This window comes from Colobus angolensis, unplaced genomic scaffold, assembly GCF_000951035.1.
Source record: "Colobus angolensis palliatus isolate OR3802 unplaced genomic scaffold, Cang.pa_1.0 Scaffold6, whole genome shotgun sequence".
Classification (NCBI taxonomy): domain Eukaryota; kingdom Metazoa; phylum Chordata; class Mammalia; order Primates; family Cercopithecidae; genus Colobus; species Colobus angolensis.
Window position 1 is genome coordinate 1,670,888 of NW_012119598.1, and position 22,312 is coordinate 1,693,199.

A 22,312-nucleotide genomic window follows, 5' to 3' on the forward strand; every position below is an offset into this window, starting at 1 on the left:
AAAAAAAAAAAAAAAAGAATAGTCACAGGGATCTCAACAGTGGGCACACTGGGCAAGCCAGGAAAATCAGCCTGCAGAAGGCCCCAGCAGTAATCTGACCTTGCACTGGAGGCTCTGGCCTCCCTAATTATCTCTAAAATGGGCACAGCCTGCCCTAACACCTGAGTTGGAAACTACCTGAGAATAGGAAGGCCATAGAGTCACTCCTGTCTGGTGCAAAGGGGCCAGTGTGAGCTCCGTGCAGCATCAGTGATGATTCAACTCACCACATCCTTCCTGTCCAGCACCTCCAGGATATTGCTCAGAAGCTGTGAGCTTGCCTCGTGGTCAGGCTTGCTGGAGTTGTCATCTAACTGGCCACTGAGCTGGTCTGTCAGCAGCGGCAGCAGCACTTCTCTGCACTCTGAGAAGAGAAACACAAACAGCTCACACACAGCAGTGCCACCTCCTTAACTGCCTGTCTCCTTCCTGCAACTCTCTCCAGTACCAGTAGCTCTAAGCTCTGCAATCAGCCCTGCAGGAATGCAGCCCCTCCAGCTCACCCAGGAACACCTGGTTTTAGGTGTGGAACTCTACTCTTGTTCAGTTTGCAGATGAACGAATTAAAAAAAAAAAAAAGAACTTCACCTTTGCAACTGGATAATACAAACTAAGAAAATGACCCTTCCCACAGGTAAAGGTGGGAACATAGCAAAATGTTTAAATTATTTAACAATTTCTCTAGCTTTTAAAAATGCCAACCTAATACATGAAATTGAGGTCATATGAAACAAATAAAACCAAACAAGTTATAGATTTTTTTTTCAAAATTTTTTTCACCTAATGGAGAAAACATACTGAAAGAAGTTCCTATAAATACTAAGCTTCCCTAGTACATTTCAATGACATTCTGCTCATGTCTGTGCAGGCGTGTGGATTTCAGAAAGTAAGATATGACATATTATGTCTTCTGAGATCTTTGCTATTGTAACACATTTTATAATGAATTCAGGTACTCTGAATGCTACAGAAATGACTGTTAACAGCGATCACACTCTAATTAGAACTATTGAGTGCATGCTTGCTCTTCTGCTCAAACACCTTATCCTTACTATCTCAATTACCTTTTCTGTATCCTTAAAAAGTTATCAAAGCATATTAAAATGCTTAGTAATAATTTACTTTGGTAATAAATGTTTTCTACTTAAGAGCATTCACTAGCTTTTGGCAGGCATTACCTCTACCTCCAATTGTGTCTTAGGAACATTTGCAATTTCTAAGTGCAAATTCATAGGGTCAGAAAATATCAGAGCCCGAGGAGGCTACTGATATGATCTAGTTCAAGTCCTTCCTTCCACAGAACTGGAAGCTGAGACTTGTAGAAGGCCACTCATTTGTCCAGTTACATAACCAGCCAGGGACAAGGCCAGGAAGGCTCTCCCACCAATGATCCACTCAGTTCCAACGTTGAAGAGTCCTGCTGGTCTTCAGATCTCCAGACAATATACATACATAATGTGAGGTCACCTTCTGTGAGCCCCTGACCACGGAGACCAAAAGAAGTCTCCGCAGCTGCCTCACTCTAGCAAGTCTGGAGTTTATTGGGAAGGCCCAGGTGCTGGACCTCCTGTTTAATACCAGCTTTGGGACAGAACTACTTGGTGGCTATTTCCTAGACTCTACTTACAAAGTGAAAAGTATTTTATCAGTGTAAGAGTTTTTTCCCTCCATGCCCCACTCCTCTCCCAGTAGAATACTAGTCATCTGGCTTCTACCAGCCTACCCCCTAAAGAAAAGGCTTGGCCAGGTGCGGTGACTCACGCCTAAAATCCCAGCACTTTGGGAGGCCAAGGCAAGTGGATCGCCTGAGGTCAGGAGTTTGAGACCAGTTGGCCAACATGGTGAAACCCTGGCTCTACCAAAATTACAAAAAAAAAAATTAGCCTGGTATGGTGGCACACACCTGTAGTCCCAGCTACTTGGGAGGCTGAGGCAGGAGAATTGCTTGAACCAGGGAAGTAGAGGTTGCAGTGACCCAAGATTGTGCCACTGCACTCCAGCCTGGGCAACAGAGCGAGACTCCATCTCAAAAAAAAGGAAAGAAAAGAAAAGAAAAGGCTTGCTTTATCATGTTTGCCAATTTCCCTGGTGTAAATCCTTCCACCATGGTCAATTTCCAGCTACTAATGTGATATCACTGAACATCGGGTTGAGAAGGGATGCATATAGCCAGTTCTCCTGTGGAATCCAGCACATTGCTGCTTCCCTATTCCCTGGTTTTTAAGGTCATGCACTAAGTATAGGTTAAAGAAGAATTTCTTTTAAAAAGGTCATCTTTTTCCTACTTGCTTGTTACTTCCTGAGGTTCCTGTTTTAAAGACAAAATTCTCTAATTAATGAACCTCTTGCAGATTGTTCTAATTAAAGATTAAAGAACACATGATTTTGCTCTTTTAGGAACTGTTGGAAATACTGAGCTTACTTTAGAATCTCCTTAAAACTGCTCTCCGAGGAGGTCCTTACATAACCAGCAAACAACTGGCAAGGATACTAATGACATTTTTTTCTTTTTTTTTTTTTTGAGATGGAGTCTTGCTCTGTCGCCCAGGCTGGAGTGCCGTTGGCCGGATCTCAGCTCACTGCAAGCTCCGCCTCCTGGGTTTACGCCATTCTCCTGCCTCAGCCTCCCGAGTAGCTGGGACTACAGGCGCCTGCCACCTCGCCCGGCTAGTTTTTTTTTGTATTTTTTAGTAGAGACAGGGTTTCACCATGTTAGCCAGGATGGTCTCGATCTCCTGACCTTGTGATCAACCTGCCTCGGCCTCCCAAAGTGCTGGGATTACAGGCTTGAGCCACTGGGCCCGGCCAACATTTTTTAAAAAGAAGTCAAGTGCTGACTGGCACAGTGGCTCACACCTGTCATCCCAGCACTCTGGGAGGCCGAGTTGGGCAGATCACTTGAGGTCAGGAGTTTGAGGTCGGCCTGGCCAACATGGTGAAACCCCATCTTTACCAAAAATATTAAAAAAAAAAAAAAAAAATTAGCTGTGTGTGGTGGTGTGCATCTGTAATCCCAGCTACTCAGGAAGCTGAGGCAGGAGAATCACTTGAACCTGGGAGGGGGAGGTTGCAGTGAGCCGAGATGGCGCCACTACACTCCAGCCTAGGCAAGAGAGCGAGACTCCGTCTTCAAAGAAAAAAAAAACAAAGCTCAAGTGTTAGCTGCAGAAATGGGGCTGGCATTTCAGTACACAGCAGTTTGTTTTAATCCTTTGAGATGGAGTCGTGCTCTGTCACCCAGGCTGGAGTGCAATGGTACAATCTCGCCTCACTGTGACCTCACGCAGCAATTTTTAAAAGAGACTTACCTGACTGTCGAAAAAGAGCACTCTCTACTATCTTGGTCATGCAGTTAAGTTTCTGCCGAACCAGCTGGTTGTCAGGAATGCTTTGAATGAATTTGCAGAAGAGCACACTGGAAGAGAAACCACAGGGTTAGGAGTGTCTTCGTTCTGCCAAGTTGAAGGCATCATTATAAACTTTTCTCCTCCACTCTAAGCTTTGGGCATGGAGAGATTTACATGGAAAACTACAAAATGACCTGAGAGTTTATGACATGGCAGCAAGGGAGACTTTATCCTCACTTACAGGAGGGCTCTGCCTTAGAGCTGAGTATTTACATTGCCAAAGAACACCCTTGTCCATCATTGCTTTCCAGTCTTGCCTTTGTGAAAATGGCTTTCTTGGCTAACTCCACTCTCATGTTGACTGCAGTCTGACTTTGCACTGCTGGGATACGTAGGGGTAGGGCTGGAAGCACGTCATTATACACTATCTTTTGTAGTCGATTTCATGTCTGCATGTCTTGTTTTCCCAGAGAAAGTGCAAACCTCTCTCAGGGCAGGTTTTGGTTGTTCTTTTGCATCTTCCACAGAACTGAGCACCAAAAGGTATTCAGTTAATACTTCTTAGAAAAATAAAAGCCAGATGTAGCAGCCCGGACTCCAGCCAAGCAGGGAAGCTGTTTCTCTGTTAGAGTTAAGGAACAAAATTTTGTTTGGCTATTTACCTGAGCTCAACAGGATCAAATACAAGTTTGACGTCATTAATTATGCTAGGAAGGTACTTCAAAGCTGCCCCCTGTAAGAAAAACACCAAAGGCAAACTCAGTTGCCAGGCAAGACAAATACAACATTTACTGCTTCATCCCAGGAAGAAAAGGTTATGCTTGGAACTTAAATAGGGAACTGCATACAGATGCCCTTACAATAAAAAGGAAAGCTGGCATTGGTCTACACGATCTCCTAAAATGCTTTTCCTGAAGATGCAAGGGGATACAGCTTTCTGGTTTCTACTGCCAGCAGGCTCTCTCCACTTGGAGTTCATTTCTCTGCCTAAGGAGGTGGTTAAATTTTTTTTTTTTTTTTAGACGGAGTCTCGCTCTGTCGCCCAGGCAGGAGTACAGTGGCGCCATCTTGGCTCACTGCAAGCTCCGCCTCCCGGGTTCACGCCATTCTCCTGCCTCAGCCTCCTGAGTAGCTGGGAATACAGACACCCGCCATCATGCCCAGCTAATTTTTTTGTATTTTTAGTAGAGACAGGGTTTCACCATGTTAGCCAGGATGATCTCGATCTCCTGACCTCATGATCCACCCGCCTCGGCCACCCAAGTGCTGGGATTACAGGCGTGAGCGACCGCGCCTGGCCAGGAGGTGGTTAAATTCTTGAAGTCTCTCTCACAACGTGGCCATAAAGAGCAAAAAATAAATATTAATGGTAAAGTTCACATTTGAGTTTTCAGGGATTATGTATTTCATATATTTTTTAAATTATGATAACAAAGACAGTGACTTTACACTTCCGGGTAAAATGAGGAACAAAAAATAAAAAAAATTGTCACCTATAGTAGCATTGGGATCAGTTTGCTGAAATTATGGGGTCAAACAGGGTTCACAATGGTCTTTCAAGGGATGTCTAATTGGGTAGCATGTCCTTGGCAAACCGACATTTGAAAATACAAGCATCTGTAGAAGTTAAAATGGGCTTGTTTTCTTCCCTTTATTTTCCGTAAATCATACTAAAATTCATAAGCTATCCAGGAACCATGATTCATTCTGTTTCTCCCCCATGATATGGCCAATTCGAAGTGGTCCCAAAACATCGTTACCACAGCCCAAGAAGAGTTACCCATGATGACACCAGGCTGACCTTGATCTTGACGGCTTCCTCCAGAGGCCTGTCCATCAGCATATTGAAAGCAAGAAATAACTGGCGGATTGAATCATTAAACTCATCTCCATCTTTGCTCTGGCCATAAAATCTTAACAGGAAAAAGAGAAAAGCAGTTGGACTTTCTATTGTTAAAAGAAATTTTAAAATAGATTTGTTGCCTTCCCGACTTCTCCTTCACTGTATCCCCCTAATCATTCTGACTCACCTAATCAAGCCCCAGTCATCTGAAGTTTCGGGCTGTGGGTTAGAGAAGCTGCTCAACCCAGAAAGGCTCTGATCCCCAGCCCAGCCTACAAAACCATTTGTTCCAGTCTAGCCACTGAACTGCCCATGCTGATGCTGGCCTGCTCTACCACAAGGGCCTTTCAGGACAAGACCCCTTAGTCTTCACAGATACATGCTTGCCTTAATTAAAGTACTATACTTGTCTTCAAAAGATCTGTCTATCAACCTAAAAGTGAGTTCTTTCTCTTAAGTAGAAATCAAGAGATATTTGGGCACTTTCCAAGAAACACAAAAGTCCCAAATGAAAGTGCATATGCACATATAATAGGCGGCAATTTCACCACTAACTGGTCAAGAATAGGATGGCTTGAATTCAGAATTTCATGCACACACTCACACACACACACATATGTTTAAATTCGTCTCCTCCATTCACCTATACCCACAGTACCCAAAGAATGTGAACTTCACTGAGATAGTTAATCAGAGGGTTAATGGGAATTCTCAATTCATCCATTTTACAGAACTAGAAAAGAATTTTATTTGCAATTTAGTCCCCAAAGTATCTAAAAATTAACACACCTACAACAGAACTCACTTGATTTCCCTGCTCAACTCTAAGTATTCCAAATGTCAGCAAACAGCACCGCCTCGAACCTAGATCCACCCCAAACCTAGATGTTACCTATGCTTCCTCCCTTTCTCTCATTGCCCCATCAAACCCAACAGGAAATCCTACGAGCTCGAATCCGTCCATTCTCTCCCTCTGCCTCTGAGATGGGGCTGGAGTATCTCACACTTGAACCACAATGGCCTCTTAAAGTGGTCACTGGCTTCTACCTTTAGCCTTCGATAATCCATTTTCCATGTGGGAGATGAGATGATCATTTAAAATATAAGCCAGATTTTATTACTTCCCTATTCGTTCCCCCAGTGGCTTCCCACTACACTTGGAATAAAATCCAAGCTCCTCACTATGGCCTACAAGGCCCCACATCATTTATTATTTGCTGGCCACTCCCGCTCTCTCTCCTGACACGATTCTCATTACTCCACGCATCCACGCTTGGTGCCCCATAGGTCCCTGCCTGGGGCAGGTCCTGCTTCCACTAACCCTTTCCTGACATCTCTGGAGGCCGCTTCTTCATCTTTCAGTCTCAGCTCACATGATACTACCTCCTCCGCCACTCAGTTCAGCTCAGGCAGCCTTCCCGGTTGGCTCCACCACTCCAACACTGCCCTCATTTACAGGGTGATTTCTTTACTCCTTGCCTCCCTGAACTCCATGGAACGCACACACGCCATCACAGTGGGAGCCTGGTCACATATGCTGCAAAAGCCCTGCACTAATGCAGAACGCTTGGCACTCTATGCAGGTGACTTAATTTTTTTTTTTTTTGAGTACTAATGATAGGAAGCTGAGGGATTAAGATCAAGCTTCTCAACATCCTATTTGGGGCAATTTACAATTTCTTCTTGGTGTTTTGCTGATTGAGGTGAACTCCAGCCAGGTACTGAGCTCATAAGAGAGATTTAAGCTCTGAGGAAGGCAACAGGGGGACCAGGGACCAGGTGACATACCACTGCAGCCTCCAGACATGGCCAGTGCACTGAAGTGATCATTAAATCTAAGCAACCAGAGGACGCACATTGCCAGTCTCTTCCCCAGCTCAGGTTCTTCTTTAATAACATATAAGGGAAAAGCAACCACACACAGGCCGTCACAGATGAGGTGCAATGAAGCAACTCTCCTAGTCAATTTCATGGGTCCTCTGTCGCCCTAATCTTTCATTTTCCACACTCACCATCCTTTACTGTCTAGAATGAGGACTCGGATGTGCTTCGACAAATGAGGAGGAAATGAACTAGTGAACCATCCATAAGAAAATATATTTTAATTTCATACTCAGGTTTTCTTTCTGTAGTTTGAAGGTGATACTGATTTTTGGACATCAGGGTTTACTATACAAACAAACTTTTGGGTAAGAGGATGTTCCGCTGGTAGAACACTCCATGCCCCAACCATTCTCAACACATGGAAATGTACCATAACTGGAAAATATAATGAACCAACTTTAAAAGAAGACCTTCTTTTTTTTTTTTTTCTTTTTTTTGAGACGGAGTCTTGCTGTGTCACCCAGGCTGGAGTGCAATGGTGCAATCTCGGCTCACTACAACCTCTGCCTCTCGGGTTCAAGTGATTCTCCCGTCTCAGCCTCCCAAGTAGCTGGGACTACAGGTGCCCACCACCACACCTGGCTAATTTTTGTATTTTTAATAGAGACGGGGTTTCACCATATTGGCCAGGCTGTCTCGAACTCCTGACCTTGTGATCCACCCACCTCGGCCTCCCAAAGTGCTGGGATTACAGGCATGAGCCACCACGCCCTGCCAAAAGAAGACCTTCTGAAAAGAAAGCAAATACAGAGACTGTGCATAAATTATGTGTGGGGAAAATACTGCTCACTTCCATTTGGGAAGGTGGAATGGTCATTCAGCCAGATGGATTTTAAAGTCATTAAACATTTTTAAAAAACAATTAGAAAAAGTATATATTCATGTGAAAATCAAAAAGAATATTAAAAAAGCAAATAAAAATATAATAATAAATATAACTAAAATGCTAAAAGAATAAAAATATAAAGAATGAAAAAAAATTACAAGCCTGCCACCCAAAGTTTTTGTACTACTGACATTTCAGACTGGGCATGGTGGCTCACGCCTATAATTCCAGCACTGTGGGAGGCGGAGATGGGCAGGTCCCTTGAGCCCAGGAGTTTGAGACCAGACTGGGTGACATAGAGAGACCCTGTCTGTACATAAAATATAAAAATTAGCTGGGCATGGTGGTGCACACCTTTGGTCCCAGCTACTTGGGGGGCTGAGGTGGAAGGATTGCTTGAGCCTGGGAAGCACAGTGCAGTGACCTGAAATCGTGCCACTGCACTCTTGCCTGGGCGACAGAGCCAGACCCTGTTTCAAAAACAAAAACAAAAAACCCTAAAAAACTCTAAAGAAACAACAACAAAAAAACCACTTTAGCATGTTATCTATCCAGTCTTCTTCACTATACATAGTTCAAATCTGAATTATTTTAAAAGGAAGATCATACTGTACTCATGCTTTACACATTTGTTTTATCATTTAAGAATCTATCGGGCCAGGAACAGTGGCTCACGTCTGTAATCAAAGCACTTTGGGAGGCTGAGGTGGGGGGATCACGAGGTCAGGAGATGGAGACCATCCTGGCTAACATGTGAAACCCCATCTCGAAAAAATTAGCTGGCCATGGTGGTATGCGCCTATAGTCCCAGCTACTCGGGAGGCTGCAGCAGGAGAATCACTCGAACCTGTGAGGTGGAGGTGGAGGTTGCAGTGAGCCGAGATCACACCACTGCACTCCAGCCTGGGTGACAGAGTGAGACCCTGTCCCAAAAAGAAAAAAAAAAGAAAAAAGAATCTATCATGGTCCTCTTTCCTCATTAACATACCCTACATTTGAAATGACTGAATGTACGTACTTGCACGTTCATTTTTGTCATATCTGATAGATTTTTTTTCCCGTTAGATACATTTCTAGTGAGGTATTACTGGACAAATGTGACACTTTTTCCTTTTCTTAAATTTTTTCTTTTTTGTTTTTATTCATACTATTTCTATCCTGAAGAATTTATATCTCCATTATCATCAAAATTGAAATACAGGGCCAATTTTTGCCCAATATCATCAAAGGACAAAGATTTTTCATCTTTTTCAAATGTATAGGTAAAAGATGGTGTGTGTGCATGCGTGTGTGTGCATGTGTATGTATCAAAATTCTTTTGATAGCATGAATTTTTTTTTAATGTATTGACCATTTAAATTTGTTCTTTTGTAAATTACCGTTTTTGTTTTCTATTTTGGCTATTTATCATTCTTTTATTGACTTATAAAAGCTTTAACTGAGAAAAGCTATTAACCTTTCATCTGTACTATATGTAACCTTTTTGCAGGTTGTTTGCCTTTAATTTTATTTTTTTCAATAAACAAAGTTTCTTTTAAAAATACATATGCTTAAATCTACAAGCCTTTTATTTTTTCCTTAGAAATGCATTTTAACAGTTGGGAAATACAGCTATTTCTGAAGGGCAGGAAAGTCACTGGGGTTGTGAGTGTTCCCTGCAAAGGTACGTGCTCTTTTGTGGTTTCTTCTATTTTTGATGGAACTGTTATGCCAGAAATCCAAACAGGGAATAATCCTATCTTTAGTGCTTAGCTGCCCAGGTAGCTAAGCACAGTGTCAACAAGGAAACACTCATCTCAGGAAATACCTCCCCTGAGATGACTGCTTCTTCTGCTAGTGACAGCAGATCATGATCCTAGATTTGCACACTCAATATTGTCATGAAGTCATCCGCTGTATTAGGTACAATCTTGCCAGAGGAACCTGCTTCCCCAAGTCCTGAGGTCATTACTGCCCCAGAATTTTGCTGAACTTCTCATGAGTCTTCTCCAACAGAGACACAGCCCACCTCCATCTTCAGCCCTGCAGCTCTGAAATAAGGCAATTCTAAGAGCTAACTGCTCACAGAGCTGAACCCCAGTGTGCAGTCAGGGAAAAACTACACAGAGTGACGGCTGATAATCTAAACATCTTCACTGCAGTTAACATTACCTCAAGTAGAGCACTCGAGATTGGATGATGAATCTAAACAAGTACTTCAAGGCTTTCAAGGCAGCAAAAAGCAATTCAGTCTTGCTGGAGTCATCCGCATTAGCCACGTAGAAGTTCAGTACCTTGGAGAGTTTCCTTAGAAGAATGAGAAAGAAAAATAAGCCAATGAGCAACAGGATACTCTGAGGCTTGGGTAAGTAATCTAAGAGGGTAAAGTGGCATACTGGAAGTAGAAGTCATAACTAATTATATCTTCTAGAATATGCCCTGAACAGCAAAATTAACTCTTTTCCAATTAAGTTTCCTCAACTGCCATCTAGGTTTGGAACTACCCTTCTGCTGAGAAATACTAGAAAAGGTTTCTTTCCCTTTGTGGGATTAAACAGGAGGGTTATGAAATGAAATGGTTGAAGTGACCCAAATTGCTAGGATATTTTAATCTCTGGTATGCAATTCTGACATCTTCAGAGGCTCCCATAAAGGCGGGATTATGCCTGCCTACAGGAGTTGACTTAAAAGAAGCCTAATTCCTTTTATTTTGCCCCAATCCCTTGGGATCCATCAATATGGAGCCTGATAGAAACTTCATGGAGTGAAGAAAAAGGAGCTCAATCTGACTCTCTGGAACATTCATGGTTCTAAGTATTCAACAGATAAAACTGTTCTGGGGTTTTAGGTTGCTCTTTGTGTCTTTCTAGAGTTTTTGGGCTAGGAATGGCCTTCATTTTGTGCTATCCCTTAGACTTTGGAGGGCACTGATATTTTAATCTTAAACTTTCCTTCTGGGAATCTTTGAGCTTTCCTATAATAATAACTATTATTATTATTATAGCTATAGTTACATATATCATATATATAACTATAACAACAATAATAATAATTATTATTATTATTTCGATGGAGTCTCTCTCTGTCGCCCAGGCTGGAATGCAGTGGCATAATCTCTGCCTCCCGGGTTCAAGCACCTGGCCAAATTATTATTTTTTTAAAAAGGAAACATATAGAATTGATCAAATCTTGCAAGTAAACCCACATTACTACCACCTGGAGTGCTGTATTTGGTTCGGTTTGATCACAGTGATGGGATTTCCTCATCTGTAGCTACCGCCCACCTGGATGTGAGGCTCCTGGGTGGAACGGCCACCGTCACTGGTGTACTCGCTGACAGGTCACTGGGCAGCAATCTACATGATGTGGCCTAAGCCACTGTCATAAGAAGATCATCGACCAATCCAGCTACATTCCTATCACTATTTATCACATTCTGCACAATAACTGGAAGGCAACAGGGTGGGTGTGCCAGGCACATACAGTGCCATGGTGAGCGCTCTGGGGAGGAATACGGAGTGGACTTTAGTTGCTTTCCTTAGTCAGGGGCCCATAAACCAATGATAGAAGGCAGGCTGCACTACGGAAAAGGTAGAGACCACTGCCTCTTATGCAAAAGACTGGAAAAAGAAATCTTCTCATATCCTGTAAGTAATACATTTTACAAAGCATCTGTGGTACAGGGTTGAGGGCACGACCTTTTCTTCTATCAAACTTGGTCTTGTTTAATTCATGGTTTGATCTCCTTGATTCCCCAAGCCAATCCCACTGACATCCAACCTCTAAGATCCTGAGTTGGGTCATTTGTCATTAATTTTGCTCTTGATTTTTTTTTTTTTTAAATTTTCATTTTTAGATACAGGGTCTTGCTCTGTCGCTCAGGCTGGAATGCAGTGGCACGATCACAGCTCACCGCAACCTTGACCTCCACAGGCTTAAGCAATCCTCTTGCCTAATGGTCTGAAGTAGCTAGGACCACAGGTGTGTGCCACCACACCTGGCTAACTTTTTAATTTTTTGTAAAGACAGGTTCTCATTATGTTGCCTAGGCTGGTCTTGAATTCCTGGCCTCAAGTAATCCTCCTGCCTTAGCACCGCAAAGTGCTGGGATTGCAGGTATGAGCAACAGTGCCTGGCCTACTCTGGATTCTTAAGGAGATTTCACCTTATCCAGAAGGAAGGCCCTGATCTTAGCCCCCTTTCCACAGTTAGAGTATTTAGATGGTTCCCTTTTTCCACCAAGAAGCTTAGAATAGAGTTCTGCCTTACCAGGCACATTTACTGAACACAGGGCCCTCTCGTTTCTCAACAATCCAGCCCTAAAAGTACAAATCCAAAGATCCAACAACACACAGTTCCCTCAGATCATACTTACACATATGCCAAAGTGGCACTGAAGTGCTTGTAAATGTAGGTTTCAAGTACGGGATTAAAATGCTGGAACTTGATGTCTCCTATCAGTGAAATAATAAATACCTGCCAAAAGTGAAAAACAGAAATAGCAGCACTGCACAATCCCAAGTATTCTGTCAACAAGCTGGATTTTAACATCTTGGTGCCTTCTTTTCTCTCTGGATCTTTTCTGCAGCATGCCCCCTCTACCATTCCAGAGCTGATGTCAAGTCTTGAGGATTGTATTTATTTAACATAAATAGAGAGACTATTACATGTCAGGCACTGTGCTAAATGCTGTGAAGAAACCAATTCAAGCCAGAATCCCTGGCCTCAGGGAGCTGACTAGGTATCTCAAAGACAGGGGAGTCGGTGCCCAGGTAACCTAAGGGGCAGGAGGAAGGCGGCTCTGGAAAGGGGTTTTCCCTAATCCAAGGAGGCAGCTAATGAAACACTGCATGACATTTTTCTCCTGGGTACACTATGAGTGCCCCCACTAACAACTTCACTAGAGTTTAATCTCCCAATTACCCCTTGTATATTCCCTTGCACTGCCATCAGGCACATGGCCTAAAATTAACCACACTGCCCTGCTTAAGACAGAGGGTTCAAAAGCAAGGGACATTTGGGATTCCTATCTATGCCCACTGCCAGCTGCTCTGTCCCTCAGGAATCTGTTTCCTTGTCCCACAGCATCCATAACCACCATCTCTCTTTCCCATAAACCCGAGTCCAACCAGTGGGATCTCAACTAGGTGGTGTTTTCTTTATCTTAAACCATAGCTTTAATACTCTGATTATTTCTTAAACTGACTAGTTTCTTCAAGCTGGTGAATCCCCTAAAGCGGCAACTGACCTTCCTCCTCAGCTGTGGCATTCAGGAAAATTCCTGTCCTGAACTTTTCACCCCACCACACCAAGGTGAAAATGATGCTTGCTTTGGGCCTTTCAGCTTCTTCCCCTCCACCCTCACCTCTGGCCTTCCCAGATTCTGATATCGCTTATCCCTATTCTGATTTCAATTCTTGCAATGGGCTGAAGGTTTAAGTGCTTTGTGTGACAAACTCAATTGTCTGCTGGATTGAATATTCTGCCTAATGAGGCTCAGATTCACCTCTGACTTGTGAATTTAGTCTCCCTTGCATAAACACATGTGTGCACACACACACACGTAACAATCCTCCAGACAATGGTAATGTGAGTTAAAATGATTCCTGATTTCTAATAAAAACAAAACATCTTATTTTCTCTAATAAGAAACAGCATATCAAAAAGTGAGATCTAACAGGAAACAAACAAATAAAGGCCTGAAATATAAGTCATTGTTTCTAATTGTAATTCTAGGAATTCAGCCTAACACAATAACCAGAGAGATGGAAACAAATATTTATGCGAGAAGATATTCACACAATCACTTATAATAGTGTAATATTGAAAACTATAAAGTTGCAGCAATAAACACTAGTTAATATGTTTAACTGCTTACCAGTGCATCAAACACAAGGAAGTCATAGGTTTCACTGTCTGACATTTCCATCATTATGTTAAAAAGTGCATCTAATGTATCTTGCAAAAACTGAAGATAAGAAAAACAGAGAGGTTATTTTGATGCTTTCATAGATACCATAGCAATCTGGGAACAACTAGGTTTAAATCAAAGAGGTTTAAAGTAGCATTTTTTTAAAAACTGGCACACTTGTTTAACAATGTAGATAAGTTTTATATTTACAATGAATGGTTTAATTTTAAATGTTGAACCAATTAGGTATAATTGGTATAATAGGTATATGTATGTATGTATGTATGTTTCTAACTATGAATATATAAACATACCTTAACAATCTCTCCTCCATCTACTTCCATTAACTTCTTTAGGTTGTGTTTAATGTTCTGGGAGTTGGAACGCCAATTTAACAAACCTAACAGGTCAACTAGGAAGAACAACCACAAACATTAGACACAGGTGAGACAGAACAACCTAGACCATTTCAGGACATAGCTAAAGAATTCTCTAGAACAGGTAATTGCTCTTAATAGTGTCTAATTCAAGATGCCTATGTATTCTTTTACTATCTCCCATCTAACTCAGGGAAAACCTCGTGGTCCTCTTTCATTCTTCAAAGAGAAAAAAATTAACTATTAATGCATAAGAACTTAAAAGAATATCTGACTGCAACTAACATTTCTCAAGTAATAACATCATGGTCATAAGAAGTAAAGCTAAAAAGCACGCTTATGTAACCTTCCTACTTTTAATTTGCTGCCTTACTTAACTTGTCCCTTATCACTACCTATGTCTGGGTGGATTCAGAGGGAAAGAAGAAACATAGGTATGTGTGCATCTCTCTCTGTCTCTCTCCATATATATGTGTGTGTGTGTGCACGCGCACATGCACGTGTGTGTGTGTATATATATGCATTAATTTATTTCAACATCATGACCACACAGATTTTATTTTTTCCATCTTTTAGATGAGGAAACCGAGGCTTTGTGAAGTTAAATTACATGTCTTAGGAGAGGTAGAAATGGAATTTTATTACATGTTTATCTGATGTGAAAAACCAACTCCTTGCTATTCTATCATACTGTTTTCCCCAGAGTTCTTTGAAGAAATAGACAAGCAAATCAGACAGGTGGCTACTTCAAAGAAAAGGTGGAACAGATTCATAGCCCTTAGGATAAGTCTGGGATAAAAATATTAAGGCATTTTTTGATTTACAATGGAGAATTTTGAAACTTTAAGCCACTTACAGCTTTAATAAATGTTGAGCTATTAAAAATGTCAAAGAGGCTGGGCGCAGTGGCTAATGCCTGTAATCCCAACACTTTAGGAAGCTAAGACAGGAGGATTACTTGAGTTCAGGAGTTCAAGACCAGCCTGAGCAACATGGAGAGACCCTGTCTCTATTAAGAAACATAAAAGTGTCACAGAGAAACTGCAGTTATCTGGACTGTGACTGTATTATCACCTAGTTTAGTACATCAAGCTACTATTTCTATTCAGAGCCTTATCTAGGAAATGTAGCAATACATACTTTTTTTTTTTTTTTGAGAGACAAGGTCTCACTCTGACACCCAGGCTGGGGTGCAGCGGTACAATCTCGCAATCTCGGCTCATCGCAACCTCCGCCTCCTGGGATCAAGTATTCCTCCCACCTCAGCCTCCAGAGTAGCTGGGACTACAGGTGCACCACCACACCTGGCTAATTTTGTATTTTTTGTAGAGATGGGCTTTCGCCATGTTGCCCAGGTTGGTCTTGAACTCCTGAGCTTCAAGCAAGCCTCCTGCTTCGGCCTCCCAAAGTGCCTCCCAAAGGAATTACAGGTGGGAGCCAGGGCACCCGGCTGTTATTTTTCAATCAATGAATTCGTAGAAATATATAAGTCATTACACATGTGTATTTTTCATAAATAGTCAAAGTGCTTCATGAGGGTGTTTATCAGTTCGCCTATGGTTTAGGCCCAGGGAAACCACCAAAACCTAATGCCTAAGGATTCCTTGTGTCTACAGAATAAACTTCCAATGCCAGAGAATGTAATAAGGCCCCAACTATGTCACTCCAGCACACCCCAACCACCACTATTCTCTTTTACCCTTTAGCAGTCAGAGAAATCTAATCACTACAGCCCAACCATGGCAGGTTCTGAAATATCTGTGTGTCTTTGTGTATATTCTTCCCTTTGCCTGAAATACCCAGAAATACTATGTATTTCGTAAGATGTATTTGGTGTCTCCTTGACTCTTCCCATAGTTTTGAGCCATTTGAAGGCAGGAACCATATAGTGTCCATTCTTTTATCTCGCCATACTACTAGACATCTATTAGGTGTTCAATACATGTCTGACGAAGGAATAAATGAATGAATGGAAAGGGAACCAGTAACTCTAACGAAGCTGGTAATATGCTTAACCCAGTCATTAATGTATTCATTCATTCAGCAGGTAATTAACACAGGTGCAGTGCTAGGCCTTCCACTAGGCACCGTCCACTTCCATATTCTCCAGCTCTGACTTCTGCCACAGGCTAGTCAAAGGTATTGCTCGTTCCATCACTTGACTCATAGCCGCTGGAAGAAAACGATTTAGTCCCTTCACCAGGGGTGAATATTCACCCAGCAGCTTCAGCCCCGACAAAGTACCCAAATACCATCCCAGAGGTTTATTTCCTAGTGATACCCGCATGCCAGATCACGGCTCACATAGGAAAATATTTTGGCATCTGGTGAACTGTTAGGTCTTAGGACCAGGAAAGCAGTGACACAGGGTTACAGAAAGAGCCCCAGGCTTGCTGTGTTTCTAAGATGTATATAGGTTTATCCATGTAGCTCTAATTTTTTTTCTTGCTGTGCAGTGTCTATTCAATTGTATGGGTGTACACAATTTGTTTATCCATTCTGCTGCTGATAAACACTTGGGTTGTTTCTAGTTTTTGTCTACCATAAGCAATTCTGCTATGAACATTCTCATTCGTCTCCCGGTATACAGGTAGAGCAGCTTCTCTAGCGTAGAAAACTAAGGTGGGATTTCTGGGGCATCAGGAAGAATATCTTCAGCCATATTAAATATTATCCAAAGTCACTGTCCCCATTTTCCATTCTCGTCAGAAATGTGTAAGAATTCGGGATACTTCAAATCTTCAGTAATGCTGAGTAAAAGCGAAAGTTACACAAGAATTCACACAGGACACAAGACTTCAATTAGAGAGTTCAATTATTAACTACATTAATACTGCAGGCTGTACAATACTGTATACATGAAAATTGCTAAGAGAATAGATTCAAGTGTTCTCACCACTGGAAAATGAGTAAGGTGGCATGCAAAAGTCACCAGCTGCAGGAGACTACTGAACACTTGAAATGTGGCTAGAGCAACTAAGGGACTGACTCATAATTTAATTTATTTATATAAAATAAAAACAATGCAAAATGAAACAATATACTTTAAGGGCTACAGATGTGGCAAAACTAATAAAGAGAAACAAGGGCATGAGAATCCCCACATTTAGGGTAGTAATTGCCTTCTACCCTAGGAAGAGAATTTAAGAAGACATACTTTTAAAAAGGAAAGCACGACAAAGCTATTCAGACTCAAAAGGTTAAAAGTCACTGGAGTTTGTAACAAACCAATCTTGGAAACTCTAACTGCAAAACGACAAACTGTAAACTGTTTGGAGCTCCAAAGAGCTGTTTTCAAAATCCAAGTCCACCGCTTACGAGCTTAAGAAAGATTTTTTGCCACTTTAAAACTCAATTTTCTGGTCAATAAGCTGGAAATGATCATGGCAAAGTTGGTGCTGGAGGGTGAAATGACTGACGAGTATGAACCTCCTGGCCCAAGGCCACATACCTCTGGGGACCTGCACATTCCTCTCTTTTTCCTGGAAAAACAAATCTATTCTTACCTCCACTGGGCCCAGAAACCAATGATCCCACACAAATTGGTTTGTTTTAGTATCGAAAAAACAAATCAAGTAAACAAAAAAGAGTCTCCAAGATCTCTCTGTTAAAACTCCAGTGGCTTTTAACCTTTTGAGTCTGAATAGCTCTCCTCAGGCGAAGGAGGAAAGCCTTTGCTCGCCCTCTCAGTGAGAACACAGCTACCCCCTCTACTCAGCCAACGCCCTCACAGAGTTAGCCGATGACTTCTTAATGCTCTTCGGCATTTTATTAAATCAAATTCATTCTTTATAATTTCCATCAAGTCAGAAAAAAGCAAATGCATGAATAATCTACAATCATTTGTCCCTGGAATACCCCATTTTCCCCGATGCTTGCGATGCCTTTGCCAAATCTCCGTCTTTCCCTCTCTGTCTCCTGGTCCCTCTCCCTGCTCTCAGTCCATTTGGATGGCAGGTCACTCCTCTCTGATTCAGACGAGGCTTGCCTTTTTAAACCTTCTTTGCAATAAGATATTACTTCTGACTTTTTTTGTATGTGTTATGATGAGTTTGTCTTTTTTTAAATCAAAACATCAGGAATAAGGATGACAAAGTAAAGCATACAGCGTCATCCAAAGGAACATTCTGTGATGATGGAAATGTATATCCATCTGCCCAACACAAAAGTTAGCAGCTGCAGGAGACCAGAGTGCTCGAAATGTGACTAGGGCAACTAGCGGACTGATTTATACTTTGTTTTTATTAATAAAATTTAATTAACAAAAATTGTATATATTTACAGTGCACAACATGATGTTTTGATACACACACACACATTGTGGAAGGGTAAATCAAGGTAATTAACATACACATTACTTATTTTTTGGTGGTGAGAACACTTAAAATCTACTCTCTTAGCAATTTTCAAGTATATACTATATGCTTAACTATAGCCACGAGGATATATAACAGATCTCTTGAACTTACCCTCTTGTCTAGTGGAATTTTTGTACCTTTTGTCCAACTTCTCCCGAACTGCCCCACCCTCCAATTTTAATTAATTTAAATTTTACAAGCTACATGTGTCTGGGGGCTACCGTATCAAGACAGTACAGGCTAGTTCAGAACATTCAGAAGCTGGGGTGAAGTAGGTATACCAGCAAATGAAAGGTCTACATTGAGAACTGCAATTTGTCAGGAAACCCTGCATTTTTGACATGGAGATAACAAACAATGTAACAACATGGTTATCGCTAACAGAAATTCCTTTTGCTTTTCATTACTAGTAATTTCACAAACTTTTTTCTTGTTTTCTTTATTCCTCTTTGATCTGTAGTCCAGAAAGGATTATCTACTAGATGTTCAGTAAGTGTTATCCCTTTTAAATATCCCTTGACAGTTTCAAAATATTAATGCTTTATATAGTATACTACCATACTTAGGTTCAAAGAATAACATTTTGACATTTCATAGTTAAAAATTTGGAAAATACCAAAAAGAGTAAAGAAAACAAGAATTATCAAACTTTGAGTTGATCCTATTCGTCTTTTTCTGTGTACAAAAAATGATGATCGTGATAGCTGACATTACAGTGTTCACTATATAGATCGAATGCTATTTTGTTTTTATTTTAATTTACTGCATTCTTTGAAATAGATACTATTATTGCTCCCATTTTAAAGACAAGGAAACCAGTTCACAGAGATATCAAGTCACTTGCCCAAGATGAAACAGCTAATAAGTGGCAGAGCTGGGATTTGAAGCCAGGCAATCTGGCTGCAGATTGCTCACATATACCCAAATAAAACTGGGATCATACTGTGTACAGTGTTACAAAGTTCACTGTGTCCTTCACTATGTTTTGAAATACCATATCTAGCAGCTGCATATATTTCGTCACTTAATTATAAAATGTGGTTAAACTGACCCCAACTATCAGACATTTGGGTGGTTTCCAGTATTTCCCTGTTACAAATAAGAGGGAAATAACATCGTTGTACATAAATCTTCGTACACATCTCTCATTGTTTACTTTGTACTACTTTAAGCTCCGCTTCCAGGAGTCAAATCACAGGCTCAAAGGGTCTGAAGACATTTAAAATCCTTGATATGCCTTTTAAATTATCCTCCATAAATATCGCATCCATTAACCTACCAGCAGTTAATTGTTAATAGATTCACTTTGTCCATAACAAGGGTATGTTGCTGATGGTTCTGTCACATCTTCTATGTTTCTGGCTTCATTTTTAGTGAGCATGCTTTTATTTGCACATATGGATTAGCCCTAAACTTCACTCTGTTGAGTCTAGCCACTCGTCCAAGTTGAAATGCAATCCTTATTTTTTTTTTTTGTCAACCATGATTTGTCAAAACAAACCTAATACTGAGCCCTTCTAAAGATCAGGGATCTGATACCTGAGTTTACCCTATAACTACACTGTTTTGTCTATCTTTGCACCCCTTAAGGCAGAGCTCTTGCCTGTACCTCACTCTAACTGTCTACAAGGCCAAAGGCACCAGTCTCTACATAGCATACGGGAGATAGAATTTCTAGCGCAAGTCCCCTAGGCAGCTCATTCTTGGTTTACTACATCCAGTAGGGCTCCTGACACATCACTTAAGTTAAACAAATAAGAAGTTGATATTGGCTATCAAATGCCATAATCTACACAAGAGAGGTTAAAATTGATATCAGAGATTTGAAGGAAAAACCAAATGAAGCCCTCTTTGAACTATTCAGCTGAATTTATGATAATCCCTGACTGCTTGGGAAAAAATGGGGAAGAGAAGAATACACGAGGGAAAGACAGAACTCAAACAGGAAACCCTGCCATACCGTTTGGACAGGAGACTGATTATACCTCTTTGCCAGGCTCCTCCCCTTATTACCAACATCTCTTCCTGCATATACTATACAGAATGCACTATCAGGGAACATATGGCTTTTGAATTTTACAGTTGCTGTTAATAAATACACTTACAGGTTTTATGATATTAAAATACTAAAATGTTTTTCATCCTGCTTTAAAGTGGACAATGAAACTTCCAAAGAAGCTGTGCAATGGGATCAGTTCTACCCAGAATACCACTTGAAAAGCAGAGAGCAGAATCCAATTGGCCAACATCCTACCTTACAAGACTCAGCCCCATATGGCCCAGCCCTGTGAGCCTAACCAAGGAGCCCAGGAAGGCTGAGCAGGAAGCTTATTTGTGTCAATGGATTCACCATCCTACCGTTCTGGGTGAGCTTTGTGGAGCAGATGAGGGTGGCAATCTGAAAGCTGTCTTTAGTGCTATCCTTGCTTGGGGTGAAAGTGACCAGGTTTTTGGATGCTTGAAGCTCTTTTTCTTCCATCTCCATCTTGGTCCCAGGCAGGGTCAGGTAGAATTTAGCATCTTCCATTTTTTTGTTGTCACCCTAAAGAGGAAGCATGTTAGGAACACCAAATGATGGCCAACATCTCTTATATGCAAATAAAAACAATTTCTGTCATGCATTTCCAGCATGAGAAGCGTGGTTTTATCAAATTATCCTGAAGATCCCTTCCAACTCTGAGATACTATGATATCTCTCTGCAAACACTGAGCCCAGAAATAATTTCATGATTGAATGGAAACAGAGTAAGTTGTGAACTAGAAACCAGAATACCCTAGTCTCTGTTAGAGTAAATAAATATATTGCAGAATAAGGTTAAATTTCGTTTTCTTCAGTCTCTAAATGGGGACAGTTATACCTTATTGGGTTGATGGTTGATGGAAGAAGAAATAGCTTGCCATCCCTTCCAAAATGATTCATAAACTAAGAGGTTAAGAAAAATATTCATCAGGTAGATGCATCTCAAAAGAGCAGCCAACTGTGGGGAAACCCCCAGATATTGTTGGATAAATGAGATCTTCCAGCATCTACTTTATACTCTAAAATCTCAGTAGAAGTGGGAGCTCAGTACCAGTTGGAAGAGAAGAACAAAGACAAAACTCTCAGGGAAGGAAGGAAGGCCCCCAGAGCAGAGAAATGGTATGTGGCTCATGGTGACAGGAAAACCACATCCACCACATGCTACTGAAGCCCAACGGTGCACCTGTCCACGTGCCATGCAGGACGCAAAGAGCAGATGATGAGAGGCCGACCCCTTACCATTCCCTGCTAGGGAACACCACTCGCAGGAGAGGGTGAGAGCCTCCTTAGAAGACTCCGTAATAACGCAACTCACTCTCTCCAGAAAGGAGCTGGGAAACCACAAAGCTGGAGGGCCCAGAGCCTTTCGAGTTTCTAGATTTTAATGGGCAAGTACAGATAGCTCTAGAAGGGTTTCTGATGTTTGTACAAATAAATGTGAAAGGAGTCTTAAACACCATTTGAAAGGGAGTAAATACTTTTCTCAGCCATTTTCTGTTAGCAGCACCTTATAAACCACCAGATCGTGCCTCCCATCCTGCAGAGTGGTGCCATCCGGGTTCATCAGCTTCACGAAGGCCACCCCAAAGGCTCGCTCTGATTTATCTCTGGCTGAAAAAGCAGAAAGACATGTCTGAGCAGTGCAGAAAGACACCAGGAGGCGATGGCTATGACAGATGATTTCACATTTTGCTTGGGGTGTGGCGTTCAACCATATTCTAATAAGCA

General features: G+C 41.5%; 1 protein-coding gene across 1 annotated transcript in view; it reads right to left on the reverse strand.

The window, feature by feature from the left end:
• The window catches only part of DOCK5 (dedicator of cytokinesis 5), a 99,484-nt gene that overhangs the window by 67,838 nt on the left and 9,334 nt on the right, over positions 1–22,312 (reverse strand). The window contains exons 5-14 of the mRNA XM_011962600.1: positions 22,092–22,195; positions 20,923–21,106; positions 14,144–14,241; positions 13,797–13,886; positions 12,294–12,394; positions 10,091–10,225; positions 5,188–5,299; positions 4,049–4,119; positions 3,348–3,454; positions 267–403 (exon numbers count right to left, since the gene is read on the reverse strand). Coding sequence (XP_011817990.1) covers positions 267–403; positions 3,348–3,454; positions 4,049–4,119; positions 5,188–5,299; positions 10,091–10,225; positions 12,294–12,394; positions 13,797–13,886; positions 14,144–14,241; positions 20,923–21,106; positions 22,092–22,195 — 1,139 coding nt within the window. The remainder of the gene's footprint in view (positions 1–266; positions 404–3,347; positions 3,455–4,048; positions 4,120–5,187; positions 5,300–10,090; positions 10,226–12,293; positions 12,395–13,796; positions 13,887–14,143; positions 14,242–20,922; positions 21,107–22,091; positions 22,196–22,312) is intronic.